General features: G+C 40.6%; 1 protein-coding gene across 1 annotated transcript in view; it reads right to left on the bottom strand.

Annotated features, from left to right (window-relative positions):
• Positions 1-27,066, bottom strand: part of furinb (furin (paired basic amino acid cleaving enzyme) b) — a 96,142-nt gene that overhangs the window by 9,565 nt on the left and 59,511 nt on the right. Inside the window, exons 7-9 of the mRNA XM_049574245.1 lie at positions 11,836-11,924; positions 8,298-8,470; positions 3,548-3,760 (exon numbers count right to left, since the gene is read on the bottom strand). Of these exons, the coding sequence (XP_049430202.1) occupies positions 3,548-3,760; positions 8,298-8,470; positions 11,836-11,924 (475 nt within the window). The remainder of the gene's footprint in view (positions 1-3,547; positions 3,761-8,297; positions 8,471-11,835; positions 11,925-27,066) is intronic.

The following is a 27,066-nucleotide window of genomic DNA, read 5'->3' as shown; positions in this document are numbered from 1 at the left end:
ACTAAATCCAGATAACCAGTGCTCTAAATGGGACTACATATCACAATGTAGGCTTCTAGCTGTAGAGCAGAAAGAACAGCTAGTGTGGGGTCATTAAAAGAGAGATGGTTGATGTAATAGTTAGAAACTGCTTTTGACTGTGTGAATGTAATTAATATAAAATGGTACGTGAAGGTTAAAATTAAAGTAATAATCTTGAAGAGATTCATATAAATAAATGTCTGTTATGTCACTGTCTATCACTGAAAGAGGTAGCACAATGGCTCACTGATGAAAGCATTTGCTGTATTATTAACTGAGAGTGTGTGTGGCGACATTCACACACACAGAAACATACATTCATGCTGTGGTAACCCTTCCTTCTCGGCAGCTGCAGGGCTCATAAAATGAGCTGATATAAATAAAATCATTAGTGTGGTTTTCAAACACACTACAATTACAGCTAATCGCCATAAGTGCTGCCAAAGGAAATTATTATTTATATATATATTTTTTTTACTGTACCAAAATGCTCTTTAGGCAGCCTAATAATGACTTTATGTACTATCGCTGTGACGATTAAACAAATCAAGTGCAAAATATACATAAATGTTTATGTATTTGACCAATCAGGATAATCCTGATGTTTTTGGATCAAAGGTATCCCAATCCTACTAAAAATTTTTGAACACATACTGAGGGTTTAATCCAGATCAAAACTGTTAGTCCAGGAAATCTAGCTCATTTTGGACCCAAAAATCAGACTAATTGTAAGAGATTGTAAGAACCTCAATGTTGAGTATATGCAGGATTCATCACTGGGATCAAGATCAATCATTGTAAGAAATGTTACTGAAGCTCTCCCATAGCAATGAGATTAGCCTAATAGAATTTGCTAATGCTAGCAAACTAGTTTGTGTCAGTAGGCGATAAAGTAGTTTTGGTTTTGGGCCAAAAATTTAGAAAAGAGTTGGTAACTTAAAATGTCCAGATTGAGTTTCTGGAGAGATCAAGAGTGGTTTCCTGCCAACAACGTGAATAGATTTTGCAGGTGTTAGCTACTTCTCATACACAGTGCATAGCCAAACAAGGGTTGAAGCCCAAAGTGTAACCCTGGTCTGAAACACTTGTTTATAGTTACAAAAAGAGGTAGTGTGAATTAATAAAGAAGTCGAGTTTGGGCTACAGTTAGGCTTACTTCAAAATGTGAAGTAATTCTGGTTTTGGACAAAATTGTCAACTGTTAGCCTAAATTGTCTACCTGTTATGATGGTTCAGAAATATCGTCTCTAGCCTACATAAATAAGTGGTCTAATCAGTTCAGTGTAGCTTATTTGAGTTGAATTTTTCCCCACTTGGCTAGGTTTCCCACTTTGATTCAGTTTGTTATTTTCCCCTATGATACTCGCTGTTCAGGGATGCTATTTGCTATTGTGTATAGCCAAATTGGTGCAAAGTGGATTCTGCATTGTGTTGTCTGCTATTGGTGAATGTGCGTCTGTCAGCTCTGTCTGGTTTTTCGGCTAGACGTGCTGTGTGTGAGTTAATCGTTGCACTGCCTGCAATTGTTAGTCTATCTTTACCAACAATGTCTAATCTTACCAACAATATCTTGCAAACAATCTGTAAATTTACCAGCACAAAATGTTATCACCACATTATCATCTGTGATTTATTCTATATTTGGAATGTTGTCTGCGGAGGTGTGGGCGGGGGGGTCATAGCCTGACATATTTTACACAGCTCATTTGCATAAATTCATTTCCAAAGAAACTTGTAATACAAAAAAATTTACTTTTCATGTATACTTTTATTGTGTTAAGTTTTACTGTGATAAGAGTTAAGGGAAAAATAAGCCTTTTGGGGGGTATTTTCGGCCATATTTTAATGAGTTTTGAGCTCATTTGCATATTCAAATTCATTTTCAAAAAAACTTGTAATACAAAAAATGTTACTTTTCATGTTTACTTTCATTCTGGAAAGTTTCACTGTGATAGGAGTAAAAGGAAAAAAAATAAGCCCATTTGGGTGTATTGTTGTACGGCTATATTGGCACACATCTAGGATTGATTAGAATTAAACATATTTCCGCAACTAGGATTTCTTAGGACTTTTAGTATGTTGTTCTGGACACCTCATAGAAATGATGTAGGATGAAAAAAAATCTCTTACAATTAGTCTGTCGTAAAAGGCTATTTTGCCTGGACTATGTGACTAGATTACATATTCTAATCAGATTTCCAAATCCTTTTTTTCTTTTAAACAAACTATTTTCAATATTAGATTCAATCTGAAATCCGATCAGTTTACTTCTGAACAACTGATCCCTAGGGACATCCATCTGTCCATTTTCGTAACCGCTTATCCTCTTAAGGGTCGCGGGGGGGCTGGAGCCTATCCCAGCTGACATCGAGAGAGGCAGGGTACACCCTGGACAGGTCGCCAGACTATCGCAGGGCTGACACATAGAGACAAACAACCATTCACACTCACATTCACACCTATGGACAATTTAGAGTTATCAATTAACCTAGTCCCCAATCTGCATGTCTTCGGACTGTGGAAGCCGGAGTGCCCAGAGAGAACACAGAAGGGCTCCCACGCCCGGGATCGAACCGGCAACCCTCTTGCTGTGAGGCGAGAGTGCTAACCACCACACCACCGTGCCACCCCCCGCAGGAACATGTGATGGGCAATTTTTTTTTTACTATATTCTGACATTTTATACTAAGGCTAGAATAACAATAATGAAAAAAGTCAGTTGCAGCCCAACACTGATTATATTTTTACATTTGCAGACAAGCTATAAACCTAGCATCTTCTAAACACCCCGTAAAATATACCCAGTGCCTCAAGAGATGTCAGATGACCAAATCTATCCACTAAATGAGGTATTTGTGAGTCCACATTTGAAAGCTTGATCCTGGTCTGCTTGTAATAAACAGTCTAGACACCAATGTACCAAACATAAGATCGAACAAAGTGAACATAAATCCTAGTTTTGGATAAATGACAGCTGTATGAACTCACTGACACAACAAATGACAGCTTCTGACTGCTAAAGCAACAATACAGCAGCTGCCGTAAATTTTAAAATGACTTCAATTTCATCCATTTGATGAGTTGTGTTTGCTCGCCTGCAGCGTGCCTCTGGTGTATTTTGGAGGGAATGGTAGATTTATGGTTGTTTTATGTGATTCTGTGTCCCTGAGGCGAGCCTTTCTTCAGTTGACAAGCAGCTTGAAGGAAGCATGTGGCATCTCTCAGTGTTTGTTAGCTTTGCTCACTGTATGTTACACATCATTCACTCTGATTTTGACAGTCCGATGCCTGCTTTTGATTTGCCAGAGACGACATTAATGTGCATGTACACTCCAAAAGGGTTCATCGTGGATGCGTCGACTTTTGGCTGACTGAACAGGCCAATGCAAAGTATGAGGTGCATGTTTATTTTTGCAATGCTGACATTTACAGTGCGCTAGAGATTCAAAGTACAAAAACAATCCTACATGAAATCTAAGATGTTCAAAGTGTGAGTGTGTGAGTGTGTGTGTGTATGTACACCCACTATCTGTTTCTCCCCCGGGTTTCCAGAGCTGAAGGTGGTAGCGAGGGTGGAGGAGCAGGGCTCGCTGTACCACGGCACGTTGCCGGACTGCGTGGTGCTGCTGATGGAGAGGGTGTAAATGCTGTTGGTGTAGCCGTCACAGTTGCAGCTGTCTTGCTCCCTGCCGCCGTTACCCGAGGCCCACACAAAGATGGAGCCTTGTCCGCCACGTCCCTGTGATATATAGAAACACATATACATTCATAAAGAAACGCACGGAATGGGTTTAGAGAAAGAGGCTAACAAGCGCTGGTTGAAGTGTGAAAAATTGCCTTTGACAAAGACGTTTGTCTCACTGCTTAAACGCCTTGTCACTTATGTGCTTTCGCTCAGAAGCAGTGAACCGCTGTAGGCACAACTCTTATTAATACATCATAATGTCAGGCGACTTATTGCGGCAGAACATCAGATAACAAACAGAAGAAATGTAATTACAAAATCTACTCAAGCTGAATATAATTTAAGGGCATGATAAATGACAACATGATATCTGGCAGCGAGACTATACGCTCCTAAAGTACACATGCTGTATGAGACGGGCATTTAGTGCAGCTGGGACTGGACGTGCCAACAGACGGCTTGAAGCATTTCAGTAACAAAGGGTGTCATTTGTCAACTCAGGAGCATTGCTAAGATTAGATTGCTACTTTTGTTCCAAGACATACAAATCCTTTTTTACGCATTTGTCTCCAGCTGATTAGATTACTGCAACTCTTTAATCGCTGAAATGCCCCAGAAATCAATGGATTGCCTTCAGCTTGTACAATGTACAGCTGCCAGGGGTGTTCACGAGTTGTAGGAAATGTTTGCACATTTTCTTCAGTTTTTTGGCCTCCCTGCACAAGTTACCTATGACCTTTAGAATTGATTTTAAAGTTTGAGTGCTTATTTTATGAGGCACTGGTTGGTCTCAACCCTTCCTACACTGTCGACCTCCTTTCACTCAGTACATATCTGATAGAAGCCTGCAGAAGTCTGCAGACCTGCTGTTGTCCCCAGGGTTCGGGCTGGAGGCAAAGGGCAAAAAGGGATTGCAGTCAGCTCTGAAATAGCCTCCGGGTGAAGAGCAACCTCAGTGTCCCTTTTGTTAAAGCCATACAGACACATTTTTTAAATTGGCTTTTAATTAGATTTACTTTTCCTGTCATGTTTAATTAAGCCTTTCTTCCTCCTCTAAACAATATATTTAGCAAGTACTTTTTCTTCTTTGTTAGACCTTATTATCTCTCAGCCTTTGATTTTTTTCTTCTGTGAAGTGCTTTTTAAGTGTTTTTTCTTAAAGTGCTAAATAAATAAAGGTATCATTATCATCACAATTTACTGACAAACCCTCATTTCAATTCAGCGTTAATCACACCCTGTCATTCAAAAGTTAATTAAACAATAAAAATAAAACCTTTTATAAGAGTGTGAAAGCAGCAACCTCAACACGGACGTTCAGCATGGAGCTGAAAGATTAAAACTCCTCTTTGTCCACATGCAGTTTGAACCAAGTGGGCGAATAAAATATTCTTTTCAGAGAACAAAACAATAAACCGAGAAATACATATGGTGAAGAAACAGATCAAAGGAAGTGAAGGGACCTCTCTTAAATCTGACATACAGAGAGCAGGAATAATGAAACAGTTGTCGGCAAGCAAGACATTAATAAGGTGGGAGAACACAGTCCTGCACCGTTTCTTCCTCCCTCCCTCTCGGTCACCCGCAGATGCACAAAACTACAAAAAAGTGACATTAAAAAAAAAAAAAAAAAAAAAGATTGATGGAGAAAGCTGCAGGAATCTTTCGCTACTCTGGCTGTTAAAGATCGTGATTGTCTGTTCTGCTCTCTGGCCTGGCTGCTAAAAAAATAAAAGTCCTGTCACATAATCAGTTCCACCATTTTGGCTTCGCAATCCCGACAAATACAAAGACACAGTAATCTTTGCCTCCTTATCACAGTTGTTGCAACACTGTTTATTCTGGCTCGGTTAATCACATTTTGAGCGTATAAGTGTACAAAGGGACCTCAATTTCACCTGAACACAGACTTCAAATGAGCTTAAGTTTTTTAAATAGGATTATCCATTTAGTTTTCCTAATGGATTCCTACATCTCCGTCTCACAAATTACCACAAATTTGAGGGAAATTTTCCCTCATGCCGAGTGTGTGTGATGCTGTCTGAATCCCACCGTATCATAACACAAGAGTCTTGAAGCTGCAGCTAATACTCCTAAACCTTCCAGCCCAATTTATGACCCGATGGTGCCTTTGCTGCAGGTTACAGAGGCCAGATGATAACACTTCAGTGCCAGGGGTTATCTCACTGCCAACAGAACACACGCTGAACCAGAAAGGTCCTGTTGTGCTGCTGTCAGGCAATTTCTCCTCACTAACACACCGTGATATGTGGAGCATTTCATATTTTGGGATGTGGCATATGAATCATTCTTTTTTCACAGAAAATATGCAGTTTCATTCATTTATACGCCAATTACTGCGGTCTTTGAATCCAACTATTGTTCTGTATCAGTGAGCGCTGCTTTGATTCTTCCCCCTCCCATCTCACATTTATCATTAGTCCGCTCCGCTGATGCCTTTTGATGCAGCATGCTGACACATGAGAAATGATGACATTAGGCTAAGATAATATGTCATACTTTTTAATGTCTTACTCTACCCAACCCTAAAAGGCTAGTCAGAGGGCAATTAACAGACTCACCTTGAGTTTGTCCTTTCCTACAGTATACCCCAGAGAGAGATTCGCCACAGACATCACTCCATATGTTGCTTAAAAGGAATAAATTCAATTCAAGTATTTGCTTACTTGCTGAGGTTTAGATAAGAAGAGCAATAGCATCTGTATGGTAAACATTAGCTAGCAGCTGTTTGGCTTATCTTAGCATAAAGACTGGAAACATGTAGCTCTGTCTTAAGTTATGAAATCCACCTACCAACATCTGTGAAGCTCCATAACTCATGTTACAGCTTGTTTGTTTAATCTGTACATAAACTGACTTGTAAAGGAGTTATGAGTCAGACTATTTCTTGGCTGGGACCAGTTATCAGGCTACCATCAGGAAGATACTGGTGAGTGTGTGTCCCAATCGATTTGTGTTTTCCCCAAACTGAACCTGAGCCCAAACATATCCCTAACTCCAAGCTAGAGCTGGCACACTATAAGATTTTCACTAAATGAGTGCCAAGACCAAGAGTTTTAATGATAGCGCGCATACTGCGATATCTATAGAAAATGCATGTACAGGTGCAATATAAATACTATGAAAGTATCGAAATGCTAAATCCACAGAGAAATGCACACAATTCATATTCAGAAACTGTGCCTTTTTAACCAGCTGTCAGGATTTCTGTGAATTTGTGATGTCACAAGTACACTCTAGAAACCATTTCAAACAGAAACATTTGAAATGGGTCCTTTTGTATTTCCTGTTTGAATGTTTTGCAGTGAATCTGAATGAACTCAGCTGACACAAAGCAAACATGGACCCAAGCTGTTGCTTAGTGATGTAATTCCAGTGTAACGGCCCATTGAGATAGAAAAACTGAGCATTTCAGACAGAAGGTGATTACAAGTATCGATATGAGTATGATTTCAGGCAGACAGTATGAGAAAAAATAATGTTTTTTTTTTAAACATTAAAGCATGTAAAATGTTCTGGTAGAAACCCAAAACACAAGTATGAACCTGAATATGAGCACAATATGGGACCTTTAATGGATAGTGGAAAGGAAACCAGATGGTGCTGGAGGGGAAGACAAAGCAAGACTGGGAAGAAACAGATACTATTTAAAAGGTGCTGGATTATTTACATGATATTATTATATGTGTATAATTAACATGATATCAATATTTAATTTATAAATATCATGGTTATTACCAATACTGGTATAACGTGCACCCCTAGACCCAAACTGTCATTTTCTGCTCTGCTTAACCCTGTGGTTCTCAAACTTTTTCTGTCATTCCCCTTTTCAGAGGCCAGAAAATGTTCACGCCCCCCACTATTTTGAAGTTTAGAGAAATTAAGGGCAGCATGACAGCATCAGCAAACTCTTTTTTATTTATTTTCCCTAAATAAATCATATCATTCAACTTTGTTTCACTCTATATTTTTACCCTGGACATCCACACCCCACCTGCAGTGGGTCTATGCCCCCCTAGCGTGGCATGTCCCACTGTTTGAAAACAACTACCTTTACCCCAAGCAGTTACCTCTGTGATGCCCAACCATAATTCATCCTGTGCCTTAACCCCAGCTGTGGAGGGCAATGGTCTGGGAAACACTGTCTGAATAAGAAAGTGTCTTCAACACTTGAATGGCAAACAAAATAATGTTGTTATTACACTTTTGGTTTTGCGCAGATTAGAGAAGCAAGATATAATATGTAAATAGGTGAGCATTAGAGGTGCTAGTAGGCAGAATTTGTTACATCTGGACAGATCCAGGCTATATGTTTCATCCTACTGTCAGTTTCAGCTCAGCTAATAATCTGCTGGCTTCAGCTTCATATTTGCCATATTGACATGAGTGTGGTATCGATCTTCTCATCTATTTCTCTGCAAGAAAAGGAAGGGAATAGCGTATTTCCCAAAAGTGCAAACCTATGTCAAACCTTTAAAGAGCTGATGTGAGTTTGATGGTGATGTGAGAAGAAAGAAACAGAGATGATATTAGTAGATTAAAAGTCTGAGCGTCTGCTCTGACTGACCTTGGTGATTCCCTGGAGGAAAGCCTCCTTGGCCAGCTTGGCAGGGCCGTCCAGTGACTTGCCATCGTCCTCTGGGCCCCAGCTGGCACTATAAATGTGGATGTGCTGTGGGTTGAGGCTCAGGGAGTGAGCCTCCACCACGTCTGTCACCTCCCCATCCAACATGCGAACTCCTGTGAAAGGAACAGGCAATGCAGTGCAGATTAGGTTACCAGACTAGAGATGTGAAAAGTGGCGAGGAGAGAGTGACAGAATGACAGATGGTGAAGAGAAAGTGAGCGTAAGAATTTTAGCTTCAGATGGGTGGGGAGGTGTCAAATCCTGAGGAAAAAAACAGCGTGAGATGACAAAAAGAGAAAACTTATCATGAAAAGACTGAAAGAAATCGGCCGAACCGAAAATTCCCATTTTATCTTCTGCCACAAAAACACAAAACAAAACAAAAACAGAAAAACAGGAGAAACAAAAGACTTCACAGGAAAAACCAAAAGACTTCACAGAGTTCCAGTTTTAATGAGTTAGTGTACAAAGCTTTCACCCACAGATGCTGCTCCGATGGATACTACATTATTTTACCATCGCATAAACAAATACCCAGCTGGTTGTTAAACCAAGAAAGGCCGCCTCCTGACCCCAGCAAAACACAAAGAAAGGACAAGTAGACAAAACTAACAGACTGCAGGAGAGAGAAAGGTGCATATACGCACAGATATAAATGAGCTGAGAGTTTACAGAGCCTGCTATGTCCACAGGGTAGCACTGAATGTCACCTTTCATCATACCTGAACGCAACCCTGTCTGAGCCTTTGAAGTGAGCAGCCTCAGATCATTCCTCGCAACATTAATGGCTGTAGAGAGGCGTAAAAATGAACCACCCTCAAATGAGGTCCATTACTGGGAGAGGAAGACCCAGACCTCAAGAGCCACAGAGCGACTGACGACGTCCACATTAAGACTTCAATAATCTATTCTAGACAACCTGCCTGGCCCTGGAGGCACAAACACATGCCAGAAGGGATGTAGCCAAAGCAGTAATTACTCTGTTGGCGTGGGGATTCAGCATAACGCAAGTTTGAATATTGAGCAGCCTGAAAAAAAAAAAAACAAAAACATACTTAACTGAACCAAGCATGTGTCATAAAGAACAATGTTTGCTCGGTTGATCATTATGCACGGCCTGTATTGCAGCGGTAATGATAATCACTGTCGTAACAATTCTCATCAACTTCCTGCAGCTCAACGCTTCCTTATTAAGACACTGCTGTGTGAGTTCCCTGCAACCCCAGCAAGTTAGAGGTAGCAGGTAAGACTGCAGCTATATGTGTGTGTGTGTGGTGGTGGGGGTGGGGGGGGGGGGATGGGTAAAGTAGGTGGAAGGAAACAGAGTGAGCCAAGTGGGGTCAATTACAGGTTCTAAACACTAAACACTAATCATTGCACAGTAAGGATACAAACATGTAGGCTTCTCCCATGAACCTGACTGCTTGCGTGCACACACAAACAAACACGCACACACACACCACTGGTATTTGGGAGCAAATCACAGCTGTTTATAAACAATCCACTGACCCCTTGACGTGAGCAGATTCACAGAGGAGTAATTTACGAGAACGGGGCCAACGCACGGCACCGTCAGGAGACGAATGGTAATGAAGACAAAGAAGGAGAGTTATGAGTAACATCTGTGAACGGGACTGCTCAGGGCTCGGTGGGCTCCGCTGAGTCTTGTTGGCTGCCATCATGTCACTGATAGATTGTTTGGTGACAAAAGTTACTAAGAGCCTCCTTGGAATTCTTTATCAAGTGCGACCATTATTAGGTGACAAAAAAAACAACAACAACCTTTCAGACTAAATTTGCGATCACAGGTTTGATTTAAATGAACCACTTCAAAATAAAACCTTCTCTCTTAATGTATATCCACACATGCTGACAGCTTTATTACTGTTCAAACAACAGCCCGTCCTAAGAGTCTTATTTTGACCAGCGTTTTAAGCAGGTGATTTACACGTGGTGTGAGAAGACGTCCGCTGGGTTGTGAAGTCAGTTTTCTTGGCATCAACATAATGCTAAATTTAGGCATCACAAAAGACCCAACAAAACACTTAAAAAATTGAACTTGCTTTTTATCTAATGGGTGGAAGAAAGAATGGAGTTTCAGGCCATCTGCCAAATTAAGGTAGAGTGAGTTATTATATTTGCATAAAAAAAGATTGTCAAAAACTTGAATCTGAAATCTACATGTCTCTGCATTGTTCTAGTAGCCTTAAAGGGGACTTATTATTCTCATTTCCAGAACATATTTACATGCTTTAATGGTCAAAAACACTTCATTTTTTTCCTCATACTGTCTGTGCTGGAACATCTGTATTCACCCTGTGTTTGACACGCTTTTAGCACCTGTCTATTTAAGCCCCCCTCTCAAAAAAGCCCAGTCTGCTCTGATTGTTCAGCGCTTCCAGGTCTTCTGTATCTCGGCACCTCTGCACTGTCATTGCGGCGAGGAATGACGGTAACCGAGAATAACGAGAATAAAGTCACAAGCTTCTAAACACAGCCGGACGTGTTCCAGCAGGAATATGATCTGAAATCAAGCAGACATTTAACAACACTGGCAACCAAGATTACATGTTTCCCTGATGCTAGCATGTAGCCACAGTACATTAGCAGGGTACTTGCAGCTGGGGAACAACTGTAATGGAGAATAATGGGACTCTCTACCATGAAAAATCACTAATAAAAGCTTTTTAACACAAACTAATTTGTTCCAGCAAGAATATGATCAGCAACTGAGTTTACATGTTTCCTGGACATTAGCATGTAGCTTAATTTAGCGTAGGCTATGCTATGTAAACACTTGCAGCAGTGTGCCTGGAGCAGATGACAATATAAAGATGTCAGAGAAAAGAAAAAGCATTTGGAAACAGAGTGTTCTGAAGACTAGGTAACCTGAGGTTTTTGCACACAGGGACAACTTTTACATATATTAGCATAATTTCAAACTCTGGCCATTTTAATATGAGCATCCTTCATTGTAACACTATATATAAGACACAAAAAACAGAAAAGCACAATAGGTCCCCTTAAATAAAGCCCCTGTCGACTCATTTCAACAGGAAAACCTGCAGAAGGCAGAAGCTTTTCTTCTCAGTATCAACAGATCAGACAATTCCCTGCGAGCTCTCGTCTGTCTCTGCAGCACACTTTCACTCGTGCAGCTGAACAACAGGGGGTCAATCAGTGGATAAAAGACAGTCAATGGTCCAGAAAAAAAAGAGAAAAGAAAAACATTAAGGATAACAACTTTAAAATCTATTACTGGGCCTACAACTAAATGTGAAGACAGTCACAGTTCTTTAGGTGAAGAGCTAAATGGAGCCTAGCTGAAACAAATTCACTTCTACGTTAATTAGTTTGAATGTGAACACTACTGTGCATATTATTTCTAATTAAAACACTATTAAACTCATTTAAATTAATATTATTTCTAATTAAACACTGTTCCTAATTAAAAACCCCGGTTGTGTGCTTCACTCACCTCCAATTTTAGCATTATAGGCCACACCTACACCACACACACCGTTGTTGGCTGCCGCTGCAACTTCTCCTGCGCATCGAGTTCCATGTCTGGGAAGAGACAAAGTCACAGAGGAAGGAGGAAGATTACAAAACCCCCCAACAATTTACACATCAAGCAGGAGCGTCACAATAACTCAACCAAATACTGACAGCGAAAAAAAGCAGCAATTGTTTGTAACTTCCTGAACCGAGCTGGGCCTTTAAACATTACTGTAGCTGAAGTGTTGCTAAAAATACACCACAGTCAAAAGAAAAAGCATAAACCCAGTGGCCCTTTTGTGACTGCGGCAGACTTGTGTCACAGTCATATAACAATAAGTGCCACAGAGCCTGATACGCCTTACTGTGTGAAAAGGCTATTCATTAGAGCAGTTTTAGAATTCAAGACTTCTTATAACAACGCAGAGAGCGACGACCTTCATGGTGAACATTACTTGCAATTAGAAGTATCGAGGACAAGGTAGATTTCTTTCACACACAGCACAATAAGCACCAACAAGCATTTTCAAGTGTAAAAACTTCACTGCTTTGTACCTGTGCTCTATCAAAGTTGGAGTACTGCAATCATGCGCACAAACGAAAAGTGTAGCGCGTGTAGAGCAAGTGAATTTCTCACTTGATGATTACATGGCAAAAAATGTTTGGCTTTTGTGTTTTTTTCCAACGACTCCCATTTGCATTTTAATGTTTAAAGGCCTTGAAAACATGTTTTTTTAATCAGTGTCTTACAATGAGCGATGGGGACCTTCAATTACACACTATGTTCTGCCACAGTTGGAAGAGTCTGGGTTGTTTCATAAGAGAGATTTCCATATTTGTGTTTCCGTTTTTTAAAAGAAAAAAAAGGTGATGCTCGGTACGTCCGTGCTCCAATCAGGGTTTAGCAACATTTGAATCAGAATCTGATGACAGCTGTGGGGTTGTTTGCCAGCACTGTCAGTCAAATCTGATCAAACACACCTACACAGTCCTGATGGAGCAAATTCGCTGAGGTTTTAAGACGAGTGTTAAACTCTCAATATATACTAACTAGGGACTTTACAGGTCCAGTGTGTAGGATTTAAGGAGATATACTGGCAAATATATGGAATATAATAAAATCTTTCTATGTTAGTGTATAATCACCTGAAAATAAGAATTTTTGTTTTTGTTAACTTAAAGTGAGCTGTTTATATCAACAGAGGGAGCGGGCCCTTGTCTATAGAGATCACCATGTTGCATCACCATTTTTCTACAGTAGCCCAGAAGAGACAAACCAAACAGGGCCATTTGTGTGTTTGCATTGGCCACCATAAGCCCCTTTTACACTGCCAGATTTTCCGCAAATGTTGGGCCGTTCTGCCGGCAAGCTGTGAGTGTTTAGACACACAGAGCCGGATTGGCAAGCTGATATGAATTGCCTAATGTTCTGCCTCGTTGGGTAGTCATATGGGCGGAACCCTTTTAGTTTAAAAAGACCGAGGCGACCTTCTGCAACGGGAGGGGCTGTTGAAGACTTGTGGGAGGAGCTGTTGATGACACCGCACGTGTGACCCACTGATGGTGGATAAACAGGAAACAGCTGATAGCAGGAATTAGCGAGCAGCTAGTAGCAAGAGGGAAACGCAAACCTGACAGACACTGTAAAGATGAGCAACTGCGGAGACAAGGAAATGTGTGCCCTCCTTACCCTCGCAAATGAAGAAGCCATTAACCGTCAAATGACGGGAACGGTGAAGAACGGGCCGACTTACGAGAGAATCGCCAAAAGACTGACCAGCCGCGGCTTCCCTCCCGCGTCACTGTTTACGTTACACGCTGAGCCACACGTTTTGTTACTTGCTCACGCCACCCTTTGCCCCAAAAAGGCGCATTCTGTATACACAAAAGAAGGCATGCGGCATTTTGCCGCACTTCCCGATTTTGTTTTTATACTGCCAATGCTGAACGAAGACTGACTGGGCTTTCCTGCAAATTTGCACAATTCCTGTTTAAAAAGGGCTATAGTTAGCAGCCTTTCCACATCAAGCAGTGTTGGAAAATCACTTACATTTTAACGCATAACTGCTTTATTCAGCATTTTTACCGGTTTAAATCAGCGGATCAATTTGTTTTGGAAAAGAAGACATCTCTGTTAATAATTCAGTTCCCAGTAAAAACCTCCTGAATCTCTGGATCAAAATTTAGGTGAGCATACATGAAGCTATCAGAGAAAACAGGTGAGCACAGATTAGCAGGACAGGGCAGCACGTTGATGGAGTGGTTAGCATTGTTGCCTCATGGATCAAACCCAGGGTGGGGGAGCCCTTCTGTGCAGAGTACGCATGTTCTCTCTGTGTCAGCGTGGGTTTTCTCTGGGTACTCCGGTTTCCTCCCACATTCCAAAGACATGCAGACATTGTTCCTTAAACTTTGATTGTTGCTTATTTTGTGGCAAATTGTCAATGTTATCAAAAAATGCTTTGATTGAAAACCAAGAAGAAGAAAATATATTTTTCTAGCCAATTTTCTGAAGGACAAATGTTCTATACTACATCACAGCGTGTACAGATTTTGTACCATTGAGTGCAATAGTGAGTACTGAGAATATACTGTACTTTCACAATTCTCCTTAAACACAACCACTTCAGAGAGCTCCTCTTTTCACCTCCACTCAATTTCTGGAGAAAAAAACCATATTGGAAATCTTTTCACCTGGTGCACAGCCTACAGGGTTACAGGATCAAGGCGCTTCTAATCAAAAGCAACTGAAGTGAAACCTGAGGACAAACACAAAGACCTGTCTGAAACTAACTGTACCTTGACACTGTCCATTCAAATGAGATATGAGACGTTATCAATGTGCATGAATTATTCACCAAGTCTCTCATTAATACCTTCAGCCAGTCTTGAGTTTCAGAGAGCAGACAGATTCCCTATAGAGCTTTGTCTTGATGTTTCATACAGCAGCACTTCACAAACAAAAAAGCCCCCCCAAAAAATGTGCTTTATCAACCCCAGATTCTGTCTTTCAGAAGACAATGAAAAGCCTGAATTGAAACCTTTCCAGCTTTACATCATTTCAGGCAAAAAAGGAAAAAAAGGTAATCGTTAGTGAAATGGATTTAATTTGTTTCATTGACTTCAGGGATTGAATCAGTGTGATCAGACTGAGAATGGATGAAGCAGAATGAGCGCTTGGCATTTAACACAGGTCATTAAGATTGTCTCCTGATTACAGTGCAGATATCTGATTAGGAGGTGTACAGTTTCACACCCATCTCTGGGACGTGCTGTGTGAATGTTATCAGAACAAAGCTAATTACAGCCGCAGAATTGTTTTGGAAGAGCCGGAAAAAAAATTTTACTTCCTTTTGATCTCCCAACCTCCCCCGATGATGAGGCAGAGGACAGAGTCGTTTCACAGGGTCAGAGCACCGCTACGCCTCCAGCTGGGATCCTGATTAGACTCTGTGTAGCTCTGTGATACATTACCCACCCACTAATTCGCAGTTTTGTTCACTCTAAAACATTTTAGCAGAGGCTTGCTGCTGTCTTCTTTTCTTCCCAAATATCTGTCTCTTTTTTTACTAGCTCAGGATTAACAACGTCAAAGAGCAAAATGCACAACAACAGCAGCAACAACAACAACAACAACAACAACAGAGAAGACGATGAGGAATAAACAGTGTTGCCTCCTAACAAATCATTTCTCACATGACCCGCGCTGTCAACAACTACAAGCATTAAAGTGATTTTTAAACAAGTAATCAACGAGCCTGACAGGTCTTATTTTTCACTGACGGATATGCCCTTACACAAGGACTTTGGCACAACATATGGCAGGGTGTAATACATCACAAATGCAATTAAATTATTATCATTGCTATCAAGAGGTTAAACTACATTGTTTTACTGCTAACTAGCTTGTATAAATGGCAGCAGTTGATGGAGAGTTGACGGCTCCCTCGTGAACAATATATGTACTCGGGGGTTAAAATGGGACTTATTACCCAGGGAGGTCATTTTTTAGCAGTGTTTTGCAGCAGCTGCAGTTTTTGTGAAAAATGTGGCTTCAAACATCGTAATGACCTAATGAGCGCGAGGGAATTGTTACAATTCACATGCACCAATCAGTGTGTTTGTGTGATTATCAAAGAAATATCAAGTGTATGAAAAAAGCTCGAGGCGTAGTCTGTTATTCAGCTTCCGGGCATGTTGATCTCTGTACAGCAGGACATCTCTGTCTGCATGTGAAGTGGCAAGCAGACTTTCGAGTGAGGATCTATTGTTTAATCAGAGCGCTAAAGAGCCACGGACCTGCCCACTCATTACATGTTAGCTCACCGCTGTGCGCCTGACAATGTCTGACTGACTGGCTCTACAAGCTCGTCTACACAAGTCAATCATATCATTGTGTGCTGAAACACTACGGAGTGGGTGCTGAATGGTGACTGTCAGTCATTTCACGCCAGAAAGAAAAAAAAAAAAGAAGTGTACGAGTGACTAGCTTGTAAGTAGTATTCTTTTCCTTCACTACAAAAATATGAGTGAGAAGACTGTTTAATGACAGTGAGAAAGCTGGGCATGGGTGTGACTCAAGGCAGAGCACAATATCACCGACTGCATTTTTATATTTTAATGAGCCTGCTTAACATAAAACATAAAAGCAAAAGTAAAAGAGATCTATATTTGAAGACATACAAGACACTAAGTGCTCCCTCTGTAATTTAATGTAGCAGAGGGTCACTGCTTACACACCAGCCTGCATTTTAATGCTTGGAGATCCAGTGCAGGTTCAAATTTATGGGCTACTTTTCTTGGAGACGATACCTAAATGATACAGAGAACTTCAGGTTTGCACTTGTTTGTTTTAGTATAAGGCTCATTTAGATTTAAAAGCAATTTGCATGTCACAGTTTCTCTTGCAGTGTTGTTAATTTTCTGGTGGTGGGATGCTACTGAGTAAACACAGAGGGATAAAAACAATTCAAATGGGAATAAATTCTTTCACTATCCTTTTAATACACAGTCCAGGGAGTCTGCGACCATCCACACTGGCCAAAAACACACATCGTCAGCACTGTGGCCGGCCAGATGGCTTGCTCTAAAATACTACATGCTTGCAATGTTGCAGCAGGCATTTGCCGTTGAATTGCGCTGCAAATAGCAGCTTCAAAAATGTCAACTCTGACTTTTGTTTAAAAACAAACAAAAAAGCTTGGCTCGCAGCTTTGCCTTTTGAAACAAAGATGTTTGTGTGTGTCTGGGAAATAAATTTAGCCTTTTTTTAATGTCTGATTAGTGATGCTGTGATTCAACCACCCAGTCACAGCTCAATCTGAAAACAAAGCGGTGCGTTATCTTTAAAATTCAAATTAAAAAAAACACCACGGTTAATATTTGATGTGATGTCTGCAATGCCTTTAGCTGTAACTTCCGGCATGCACAGGTTTGTTTCATCCAGAGCATCATAAAAAAAAAAGGCTTTTGTGCTCCAGACAGCACATATCCTCACACCAAGGAGCTGTGGCCATGGATGTGATGCCAGGCAGAGGATTCAGCCAGGATGGGCAGAGCCAACACAGAGCCAGAGGCCTGGGAAGACGAATATAGAGAGGCTGTATATACCAAGATGCAGCTGTTTTGAATACTATACACATATGTGTGTGTGTGTGTGTGTGTGTGTGTGTGTGTGTGTGTATGTGTGCAAATGAGTGATTGGCCTGGATTGAATTCAGCTAAACCAGCCAGACAGCTTAATATATCCAGGGAGGCTCAGACGTTCCAGAGCACACAAAAGAGTTTGAGGCGAAGCCACAATTCTATCTGTCAAATATCCATGAAATGAAATGATTTCCGAGACACTTTACTGAATGCCTCCATTCTATATCCATTTAAAATAAGATTGGTAGTGGTGTCAGATGCAACGACTCCTGGGGTCACGCGTTAAGTGTAGTTTGAAAAGTGAAAGTTTACATGAGAGATGTGAGGGAAAACAACAAAACACTTTAAAAAACAGTGCGGCCTCATCTCGGAGAAATACAATCACGGTAAATAAATCATTAGTGTGCGAGCCGGAGGACGACAATAGCTCCACGCTTTGTCCACAAGACAAGCTGTGGAGAAAGGACCCAACAAAGCTTACAGATAAAAGGCCTCTGAACTAGAGAGGTTCTATTCACACAGCCAATGTGACCTCCCTTATCTTATCAGGGGGAGCAAAGGGACAGAATGAGGTAATGCTTTTATCTTTCCTCCTCAGGACAAGGCACCATATTTGGTCAAGTCATTGCCCCGCCATTTACTGGAGAACGTAGACAAGTCACCCAACACAATCTATCCAGACATGATGCTATGTAACAACAGAGATGATATACTGTACAGAACAGTTTATTAGTGTGCAGTCTGCAGACACACCCAGCAACTACAGTATATACTGTACACTGCATCATCTTATTGAAGGTTACACTTAACCCGAATTCTGACCTAATACTAAAGTCACCTTTAAAGGAACACTTTACCCGCAGAATGACCATTTGTGTATCAATTACTCACCATGCGTTACCTTAAATTTGTGAAGAAAACTTTTCTTTCCCTGCATGGCTGCACAGTGAACCAAGAATGAAAAATGTTCACCTTTTTGGATTCTTCGTTCACCGTGGAGATACTAATGTTGTGAGCAGCTTGACACAATTTGACATTACACTTAAATATAGACAATAAACAGAGTATATTGGTCCTCTTCAAGGTTATTTAGGGTGAATTAAGAAGATTAGAAATGTGTCATGAGACATTCAGTTATTCTCACATCTGCCAATGATTACTGAATTCATTAATCTTTATTTTTTATTTACTTCTCTATTTTCAGAATTAAGTATTGTTAATTGTCTTTTACTCAGTTTGTCTCAGCACTGTCTTGTGTCTAATTATGCAACTGTATACAACCTCTTAAGTCCATGTACCTTATTTCTACAGATCTATATTGCCATATGATGTATCCCATTTGATGCTGCTGTTTTTTCAGTAGAAATGTAGAAAAAGTATAAAAACAGTAGAAATGACTGGATATATAGTTAATGCAAAGGATAAACAGGCGTTCTGCTGTAGATACATGCGGCATAGGTTTTGATTTTTTAGATCAGTGTCGGATTTCACTGGTCGATTTCTCCACGGCAGCACGAGACGGATGTTTTGTAATAAACATGCTTTAATTATATTCCCCACAATAACTGTGTTTACATTCTTTCATTCACTTTGTGATGTGAGAGACGATGGGAAGGTTTCGCCTCGTCTCATTACTGAATATGAGACTATTTCCGAGCAGTCGCAATATTTACGTTCTTTCACTCACTGTGACAGAGAGCTGGGTGTTTGAAAAGGAGCAGATAACGCAGTCTTTCTTCACATTTCTCATTTTGTCCTTACTCACAACAATCTGTCCCGGTGTCGCAAACGTGGAGGAACAACACAAGCAAACCTTGACGAGCAATCACAGCTCTTTCTGCCTCCATGTGGTATCTCTGCAGGCGCAGCAACCCCTGTTGTGTAGTTAAATTTTTAAAAGAAGGCTCGTGTCAGATATGGTATAGCTTTCACTGTAGCTACATGCTTAACCTCTAGACACAAAGCTATAAATCTATCTTAAAGGGTTGCTCCAGTGATTTAGTATTGCTTTTCCATGAAGTCAGGAAGCTCACAAGAGACGGATAAAAAGAAAAGTCAAAATCAAACAGCAGATGCCGAAGCAACCTTACTTTTACTCCCTATTGTGGGTAAAACTCCCAACACCTACCTTTCCCATAATGCAACCTGACAGCCTCTTTCATTAGACTCTCCCTGCTTCCAAAATGCCCACTTCTTTCAAACTCCACACCTCCGGTTTAATACGCAAGATCTCTATTAAAAAGTTTCACTTTTTGAAAGCTCCTCTAGAGCCATAAAAACTTTTCTAACAGGCTGAGTAGTGCTTGCGATGAATTAACTGATAATGTTAGTGGAGTGCCCCCTAAATGAGTGGGCCCAAATGATTCACCGAGATTCTCACGTTCTGCAGGCATTACTGGGTGCCGATGAGCTAGAAAGGCACATTATTTCTCCATGCTGACACGGCATACTTTCACATACAGCACCTGAAACAGAAAGACTACATTCAAGCACTGAGCATTTTTGTTTACAGATGGTAAACAAATATGATGACACACACATACTCATGTACTGTTTGGCTTGTGTTGTATAGAGCATGTGTGTTAAATTTGCATCACCAAGTGTGACTGATGTCTAACCCATGCTCGGCTTAACGGTAGGATCTGAGTCTTGGCATGGCTCTGTTGGTTTATATCTGTTTTTAGAGGGACTCAATTGGGTCCGTTCATTGGAGCTGCCAAACGGATTAGGCTATTTTCCGCTCAGCTCGGCTGAGCTGTGGCCTCAGGCAGGTTTGTTCAAATGGTTACACTGGAGTGTGAAGTGGAGATCTCTTCATTGTGTGGTCAAACACAGATGTGCTGTCTCCAGACTTGTACTGAAGATAATCAGTTTGTTAAAAATTCTGATTTTAATGCCTTTGGTTTGAGAAAACATTACATTACGGTGGAAACAGACAACTTTCCCTCACTAGGGTTTCAAAGTGGTATTAATGTTTGTGCTGCTGTTGCAAAGACAACCAGATTGCTCTCCATTTTCCCCACAGCCTAGTGACTCCCACAGTTTCCACAGTTACTTTGGCTGTTCCACCGTCTGCCTTTTCAGCTACTGGGCGAAGGAAATAAAATGAACGTACATTAGCTGCTGTTACATGGACAATAATTCTTCAATCTGATTGAAATTAATTTGGTTGGAGATTCCAACTGAACAGTTTCCGGGGACACTAAATAAAGTGATCTGATAAAATGTGTTTACATGCCCCGAGCCTTTATTAAGAATGTGCCTTGTAAAAAATGGTTCTGCCTGCTGTGAAGCATCTAATCAGTCAGAAACATAAAAGAAGAAGAATATAATTTTCCCCCAAACTTACTGAGTAAATTCAATTTATTCAACACAAAATATAGAAGGAGAGAAGGTGGTTGCACCTATTAATACTATTTAGTAGACAGTAATAGTCAGTGTAACCTAGGTTATTTTCTGTAGCTACAAATAACAGATATCACCTAAACACCTCATATGCAGACTTTCAGTGCAGGATACAATTTACTGATGTTCCCTAAATGTGTCTTATGTCCAGTGACTCCACATTGCAGCCTGTAACAACAACATTACATAGGGTACTGTTTCAAAATCAAAGAGCATTCACATAAGAACGCAGCACCAGCAGAGTGAGGCACGTAAAGCATCTGCTGCGGCATGTCGTGTGCAAGGTACATCCCCAAACGTTACACCTACATGGGGCAAACCATTGCAGACAGAATTATTCCAACCAGAGAGAAACAACTGCACTGAGCATTTACATGCTAACATTTTCCTACTGAACAGATTATCAGAGGTTTACACCACCACTCTCAACCTGAATGAAAATTCCTTCTGATTGGGCTGGACCTCACCAGTCTCTTCAGATTGAGGGGGCAACATGAGGCATTTTTATTGTGATTGGGCTATTAGTCTGATTATTAGTGGAATATTAGGGTCTGTGTAAACATACCTATTGATACTCTTTGGTAACTGGGGTAATGGTACTGATAACCACTGTACCAGGAGTAAACAAAAGCCCTATCCTCCTATGTTGGTTGCACAATGGTTCCTAGGAGATCGTACCTGGTAGCAGACAGAATCGCATAGTGAAAGTGAGGCATATAGGGAAGCAATCTAAACATTAATGGTGGTCAGTAAACTCTGCAATCAACATTTACTTCACAATAGTAGGTTAAAGCAAAAAACCTTTCTGTTTTCACTTTAATTTTAATTCCTGGCTACTTACACTAACAAGTCCCTTTCTTACAATACAATGGGCAGAAAGCAGGCAAAGACTTTGGGAAGGCTATCAGTCCAATGTAGATTGACACAGTGACTGTGACAGACATTTGTGCCTATAGGCGATTTAGAATCTCCAATCTATCTCCCTCGCATATATCCTTATGTGGGAGGAATCTCATGTGGATGTGGAGGGAAAGAATCTAACTCTAAAAAAGACGGGGGCCAGAAATCGAAATGTATTTTCTTTTACTGTGAGGCAACAGCTGTGCTACTCTCTGAATAAAATTCATTACTCTGCTATATTGAGCACTATGGTAGGAGTGGAAATAAACAATTTTAATGGGACCATTGTGGATAAAATGACCATTGCCCAATGATGAGGTATCTGAAAAAGACATAAATGAAAACAAGGAGATGCAGAGACTCTGCGTGGGCTACTGAAAACAAACTAGATACAGTGTGTCAATCAATAAAGCATGTTTAAATTATCCTAACTGGGTGGAAAGCAATCAACGTAACCTACTGGGGAAAAAATACAAATTGCTTGACATCGCTTATCGTGTCTAAAGTGGACTATTTTCACACAGACCCAACTGCTTTAATATCCCATTCAACAGAATCCAGTCAACTGAGCAGGGTGATATTGACTGGCTCCAGGTGTCAGACTGCAACCTCCCATCACCATCGGCTCTAACTTGTCAAAATATTAACAAAACCGCAGCTTTCAATCACACCGTCCTTTTCTTAGGCACAAATAATAGCGGGAGAGCCGACAGAAAGCCGGAGGAATCGGGTTGAAGAGTGAGATCCCTGCCAACATCACCTCCAAAAAAGTCTGCCTGGCTGTGTGGAAAATAAACAAGCCGTCCCCGGCAGAGTAAACAAGACGGGGGGAAGCAGAGTTACATTATTCAGGCTTGACAAAGGGTGGCAGCTTTGTAAACAATAATTGATAAACTCAGTGTAAACAGTGGAGGGCATTTATCTACACCAAGTGATGGCCAGAGTAAATAGAGAAAATATTTTTGTGTGCACAGGTTCCCTACTCTTCTCTTGTTTTGGGTTTTTTTTGTTTCATTGTTCTTTCTCCATTCACACTGCCAACAGACCACTTTAGAGTCTGAGAAAACTTTTGTCAAACTGTCAAAGCTCAGAATGTCCAATGAAGTCTCATAATAGGGTTTACGCAAGTTTCCTTTACACCAAGGTACGCTCCCTCTTTACTTACTGAAAGCAGTGTTTACTTGTTTATCTGCTGAGTAGAGTACATTTTTTATATACAATGGTGGATTGAGAAACAACTGCCTCAATTCAGCAGCACAAATGCTGCACGGACTGGAGTTTGTCTCTTTAAAAATGTCTCCAAGGACAAACTATATCTTTTATGTCAAAAAACACACTTGACGTAAGAGCATAAATACGGATGCTTGAGGAATGTCAATTCAATACAATGTTGTGTTCTAAGATGTGTCAGCAGCAAAGTCAACGTGACACGGTGCGACCCGCTGTGTCAAACACTGTAACAGAGGCGCTAAAGGAGACAACGCAGGAGGAAGCTGTCCTCTTTGATTTGTGCTCTCCTTCAGTCTGATTTGTCCTGTATTGCACCCTTGACGACGCAGGTTTATTACCGCTATACAGCCATAGATATGCATGCGGCGTGTGAACAGCAGGGCTGTGGATTTGCAGAGCGCAGGACGGGCATTTTCATTGGCATTCATGTACTTAAATAGGGAACGTCTCAGGCCTTAGAAGCCACTTGTCTGCCAGCGGTTTGGCCAAGGACACAGCGCCCGCATATAGTATTTAACCCCACTGCCATTTTCTCTTGCAGCCTGAATTCAAAGTGGATTGAGACTTATTTTCTGTCAACTAAGTACACGAAATTCTGCACAGTGACACATTTAAAATGTTGTGTTTATGGCTAAGCACATAAACCTTTAACCTCCACAGTCCGTGGCTGTCACATTTTGATTTAAGCAATATAGCTGCATAAGTAAGATGGAAAATCATGAATAAATGTCTTATCAGCAGGAAATCACTGATAAATGTTAAAAATCGTCAAAAAGATTATTTTGCCAAGTACAGTTTTTGTAATAATTTGTCAATACTTCTAACGTTTATATGTCTTATTGATGAAAATCTCATGCATGGAAAGAATTTTGCTGCTTATGAAGGCACACTGTGATAATGGTAATTCTCATTGTTGGAGGAGTTGTTGCTGTCAAGCTGCGAACCACTATCATATTTTCTGGGAATGCTAAAACATGCAGAATTACTGGAAAGAAATACCCCAGGCGATACAGCCCATCTCTGACACACATACATATATATTCACTCCATTTAGCCACATATTTAGGCTATATCCCCCGGGAAGCAAAAGGTATTGACAGATATTGAATGTGTATATCGCTGGCAGGAGGGAAAGCGGCTCAAACCAGAAGATGGATGATGCATTTTGCGACAATAGGAGATTTACATGATGGAAAAAATTACTTACTGTTTAAACTTAAAGATGGACATCTTCATATAACACTGGGAAAAATGGTGCAATACATCAAACCTCTGAGATGACCTGATTTTGTCAGGAGAATAAATTGAACTCACTTAACTTTTAATCTATTTTTTTCTTCTTAACGAATCTTCTTCTGTGTCCAAATATCTCACGGTCATGTGTAAGATTATGTGAAGCCAAACTGCTCCATGCATTTCTATTTATTTTATTCTATTTTTACCTTCTGGCTGTGTGTAGTTATGTTATGGCTCTTTTTTCATGACCAACCAAACCAAAGGACCAAAGGAAATTAGATTATGAGTCAATCTAAATGAAAACAAGGTGGAGAGATTATATTATTGGCACAAGATTCTTTTTTCTTACTTTTTATTGCTCTAAAAATACCTGTTTTTACGTTCTTAATAAAAAAGTCCCCCAGCATAAGTCAGCAGCTAGTCTCCCTCCCTTTTTGCAGGGGCCGCTTGCTCAACCTTGACTAATGTTTTGAGAAATCAAGAATCTAATGAAATTAAATAATTAAAAATATGAGTCTCTTGAGCACAACTGATGCAGGTACATTTGCCATTTTTTTCCTACCCAGCGCACTTCTGCTGAAGAAGCACTTTCATGGTCAGAGACACAAATAGCCACACACCACCAAGGACAAAGCAGTTTGATAGAGGGAGAGCAGCGTGCGAACACTTCTCTTGGTCTTTCTCAATGCCATCCACCAGATGAGCCACCGCATGTCTTTCCTTTATCTTTCCAGCCTTGAGTTTGAGCCACTTTAGTATTCTGGTGCTGATGGGTTGGTTTGGACTGAAGGGCACATGCGGCTGTGTAGCATGCCAATCATTTTCCAATAACGGCTGTCACTACGCAATCTTGCGGTGCAGGCATGTGGATCTCAATTAATGGACCCCTGTGAAAAGTTCCCTACAGGAGCTAATAGCTCTCCGCGGGGAACTTAGAGGGACGGGGACACTGTAACAACCTGAAAGAGACAAATTTAAATCACTACACCAAAGAGCTCACCAAAATTAGAATAAGTCAACTGAAAATCTGCACAGTGGTGAGCCGCTCCGATGTGGAATGAATACGATCAGATGTTAATATAGTGGCACTTCTAGAGCACGGGAGGATAATCAAGTCTATCATCTTTTAATGGTGAGTTTTACCTAGTCTGGATCGCGAGTATCACTTATTTTAATGATTCAAAACATTTAAGGTTTTATTTGATTGATTTATAAAGGTCCGCAAATTAAAAAATGTTTAAGTATTATGGATTATATTGTTTAGATCAGTGATAAGATTGTGTTGTATTTATTTAAAGACCCACTGACACAATAGTTAGGGGGTCTTTAGCTTCTGTACTCGGACAGACTCCCCAGTGAAACAGTATATTTGACGCTGTACAGTTACAAGAGGGACTCCAATTAAATCCTTCACATTTGGTTAGCCAGCTAAAAAGTGGGCAGGCGAAGAGTTTAGCGTGATACAGAGCACAGCTGAGTCCGCCGCTGACCAGACTGTTGGCTTCACACAAACGCCTCCCTCGGCACTGGATCAGGAGGGGGACGAGGGAGAAAATTATGAAAACAAATTGAAAAATAACATTAGACTTCCACATTGATTTGGACACGAAAACAAAGGTTTTGCCAACTGCTATACAAACACAGATCTCCTCCTATCTTTCTTCATATTGCTGTTAGCTATTACAACCCACAAATGGTGTGGTTTTATATGGCTGGTGTGGCTATCAAGTGACTCAAAGTCTCATTTGATTGGATAAACTTTTGTAAACGCCCTCGGAGGGCAGGATGAGTCATTTAACATTTGAAACACAGGGTTTCTGTCAGAGTAAATACATTCTGATACTGATTAATTGACATTATGTTTGACCTTTAACAAGAAACAAATGATCAATTAACACAGGGATACAGAATCGACACTGGGAAAATGAATTTTTCATTTAATGTGGACTTCAAATCTGCCAGAAAATGGATAGAGGAAATACTTTCTGAAGATATTAAAAAACTATAGGATGTTAGTCACTACGGGGAGTGTGATGATTTAATATCATGGCTATAAATCTGAGCAAAATCATGTTATAATCATGAAAATGAACAAAATTTGGTCATGAAACCTGTTTTTTTCTCAGACATGTTCAAAGAGTCTGGTCACATGCATTGATACATACAGAAATATCTATGTATTATTTTCACGGCACTGCACAGCCCTCTTGTCACTGGTTGAGTTTTTTAGAAATATATAGAGTGTTCTACTGTAATGACAGCCTGCAGACAGGAGGTGAAATCAATCCTGCTATCCTCTGCTCTCGCCTTCACCCTCTACGTCCACATCACACTGACATAATGGAGGAAAAGTGGAGGAAAAGTGTAGAAAAAAAGACAAACATTGACATGATGAAGCACAAACGGATTACCTGCTTGGCCAGCCTTCAACCTTCCTTCAACTTTGCCTGCATCCCCTTCAACACTATCTGCCAAAGCTGCCCACTCAAGACTACAGAGCATTTCCAAGCATAAACACGGAGATGAGAATTCAAAAATCAGCCTTGCGTGTCATCAGTACAAATGAACTTGCCTTCGTGGCGATGGAAAACGCCCGCCTCCGACTCTCCTTTGCTTTTTGTTGTCCTATGAATATATTCATATAATCTCATTGTGAGGGGGTTGTGAGCATTACTCACTGTCGGCCTGTATTACTCTGTGGTGATTTACATAACTCATTGGATATAATTTGTCCACAGGTCACTCCAAACACCGCAGCTCCACGCTATAGACACAGACACACCCTTGCTTTTCA

The sequence above is a fragment of the Epinephelus fuscoguttatus genome, linkage group LG4 (assembly GCF_011397635.1).
Source record: "Epinephelus fuscoguttatus linkage group LG4, E.fuscoguttatus.final_Chr_v1".
NCBI classification, from domain to species: domain Eukaryota; kingdom Metazoa; phylum Chordata; class Actinopteri; order Perciformes; family Serranidae; genus Epinephelus; species Epinephelus fuscoguttatus.
This window is presented reverse-complemented; position numbering and strand designations above follow the sequence as displayed.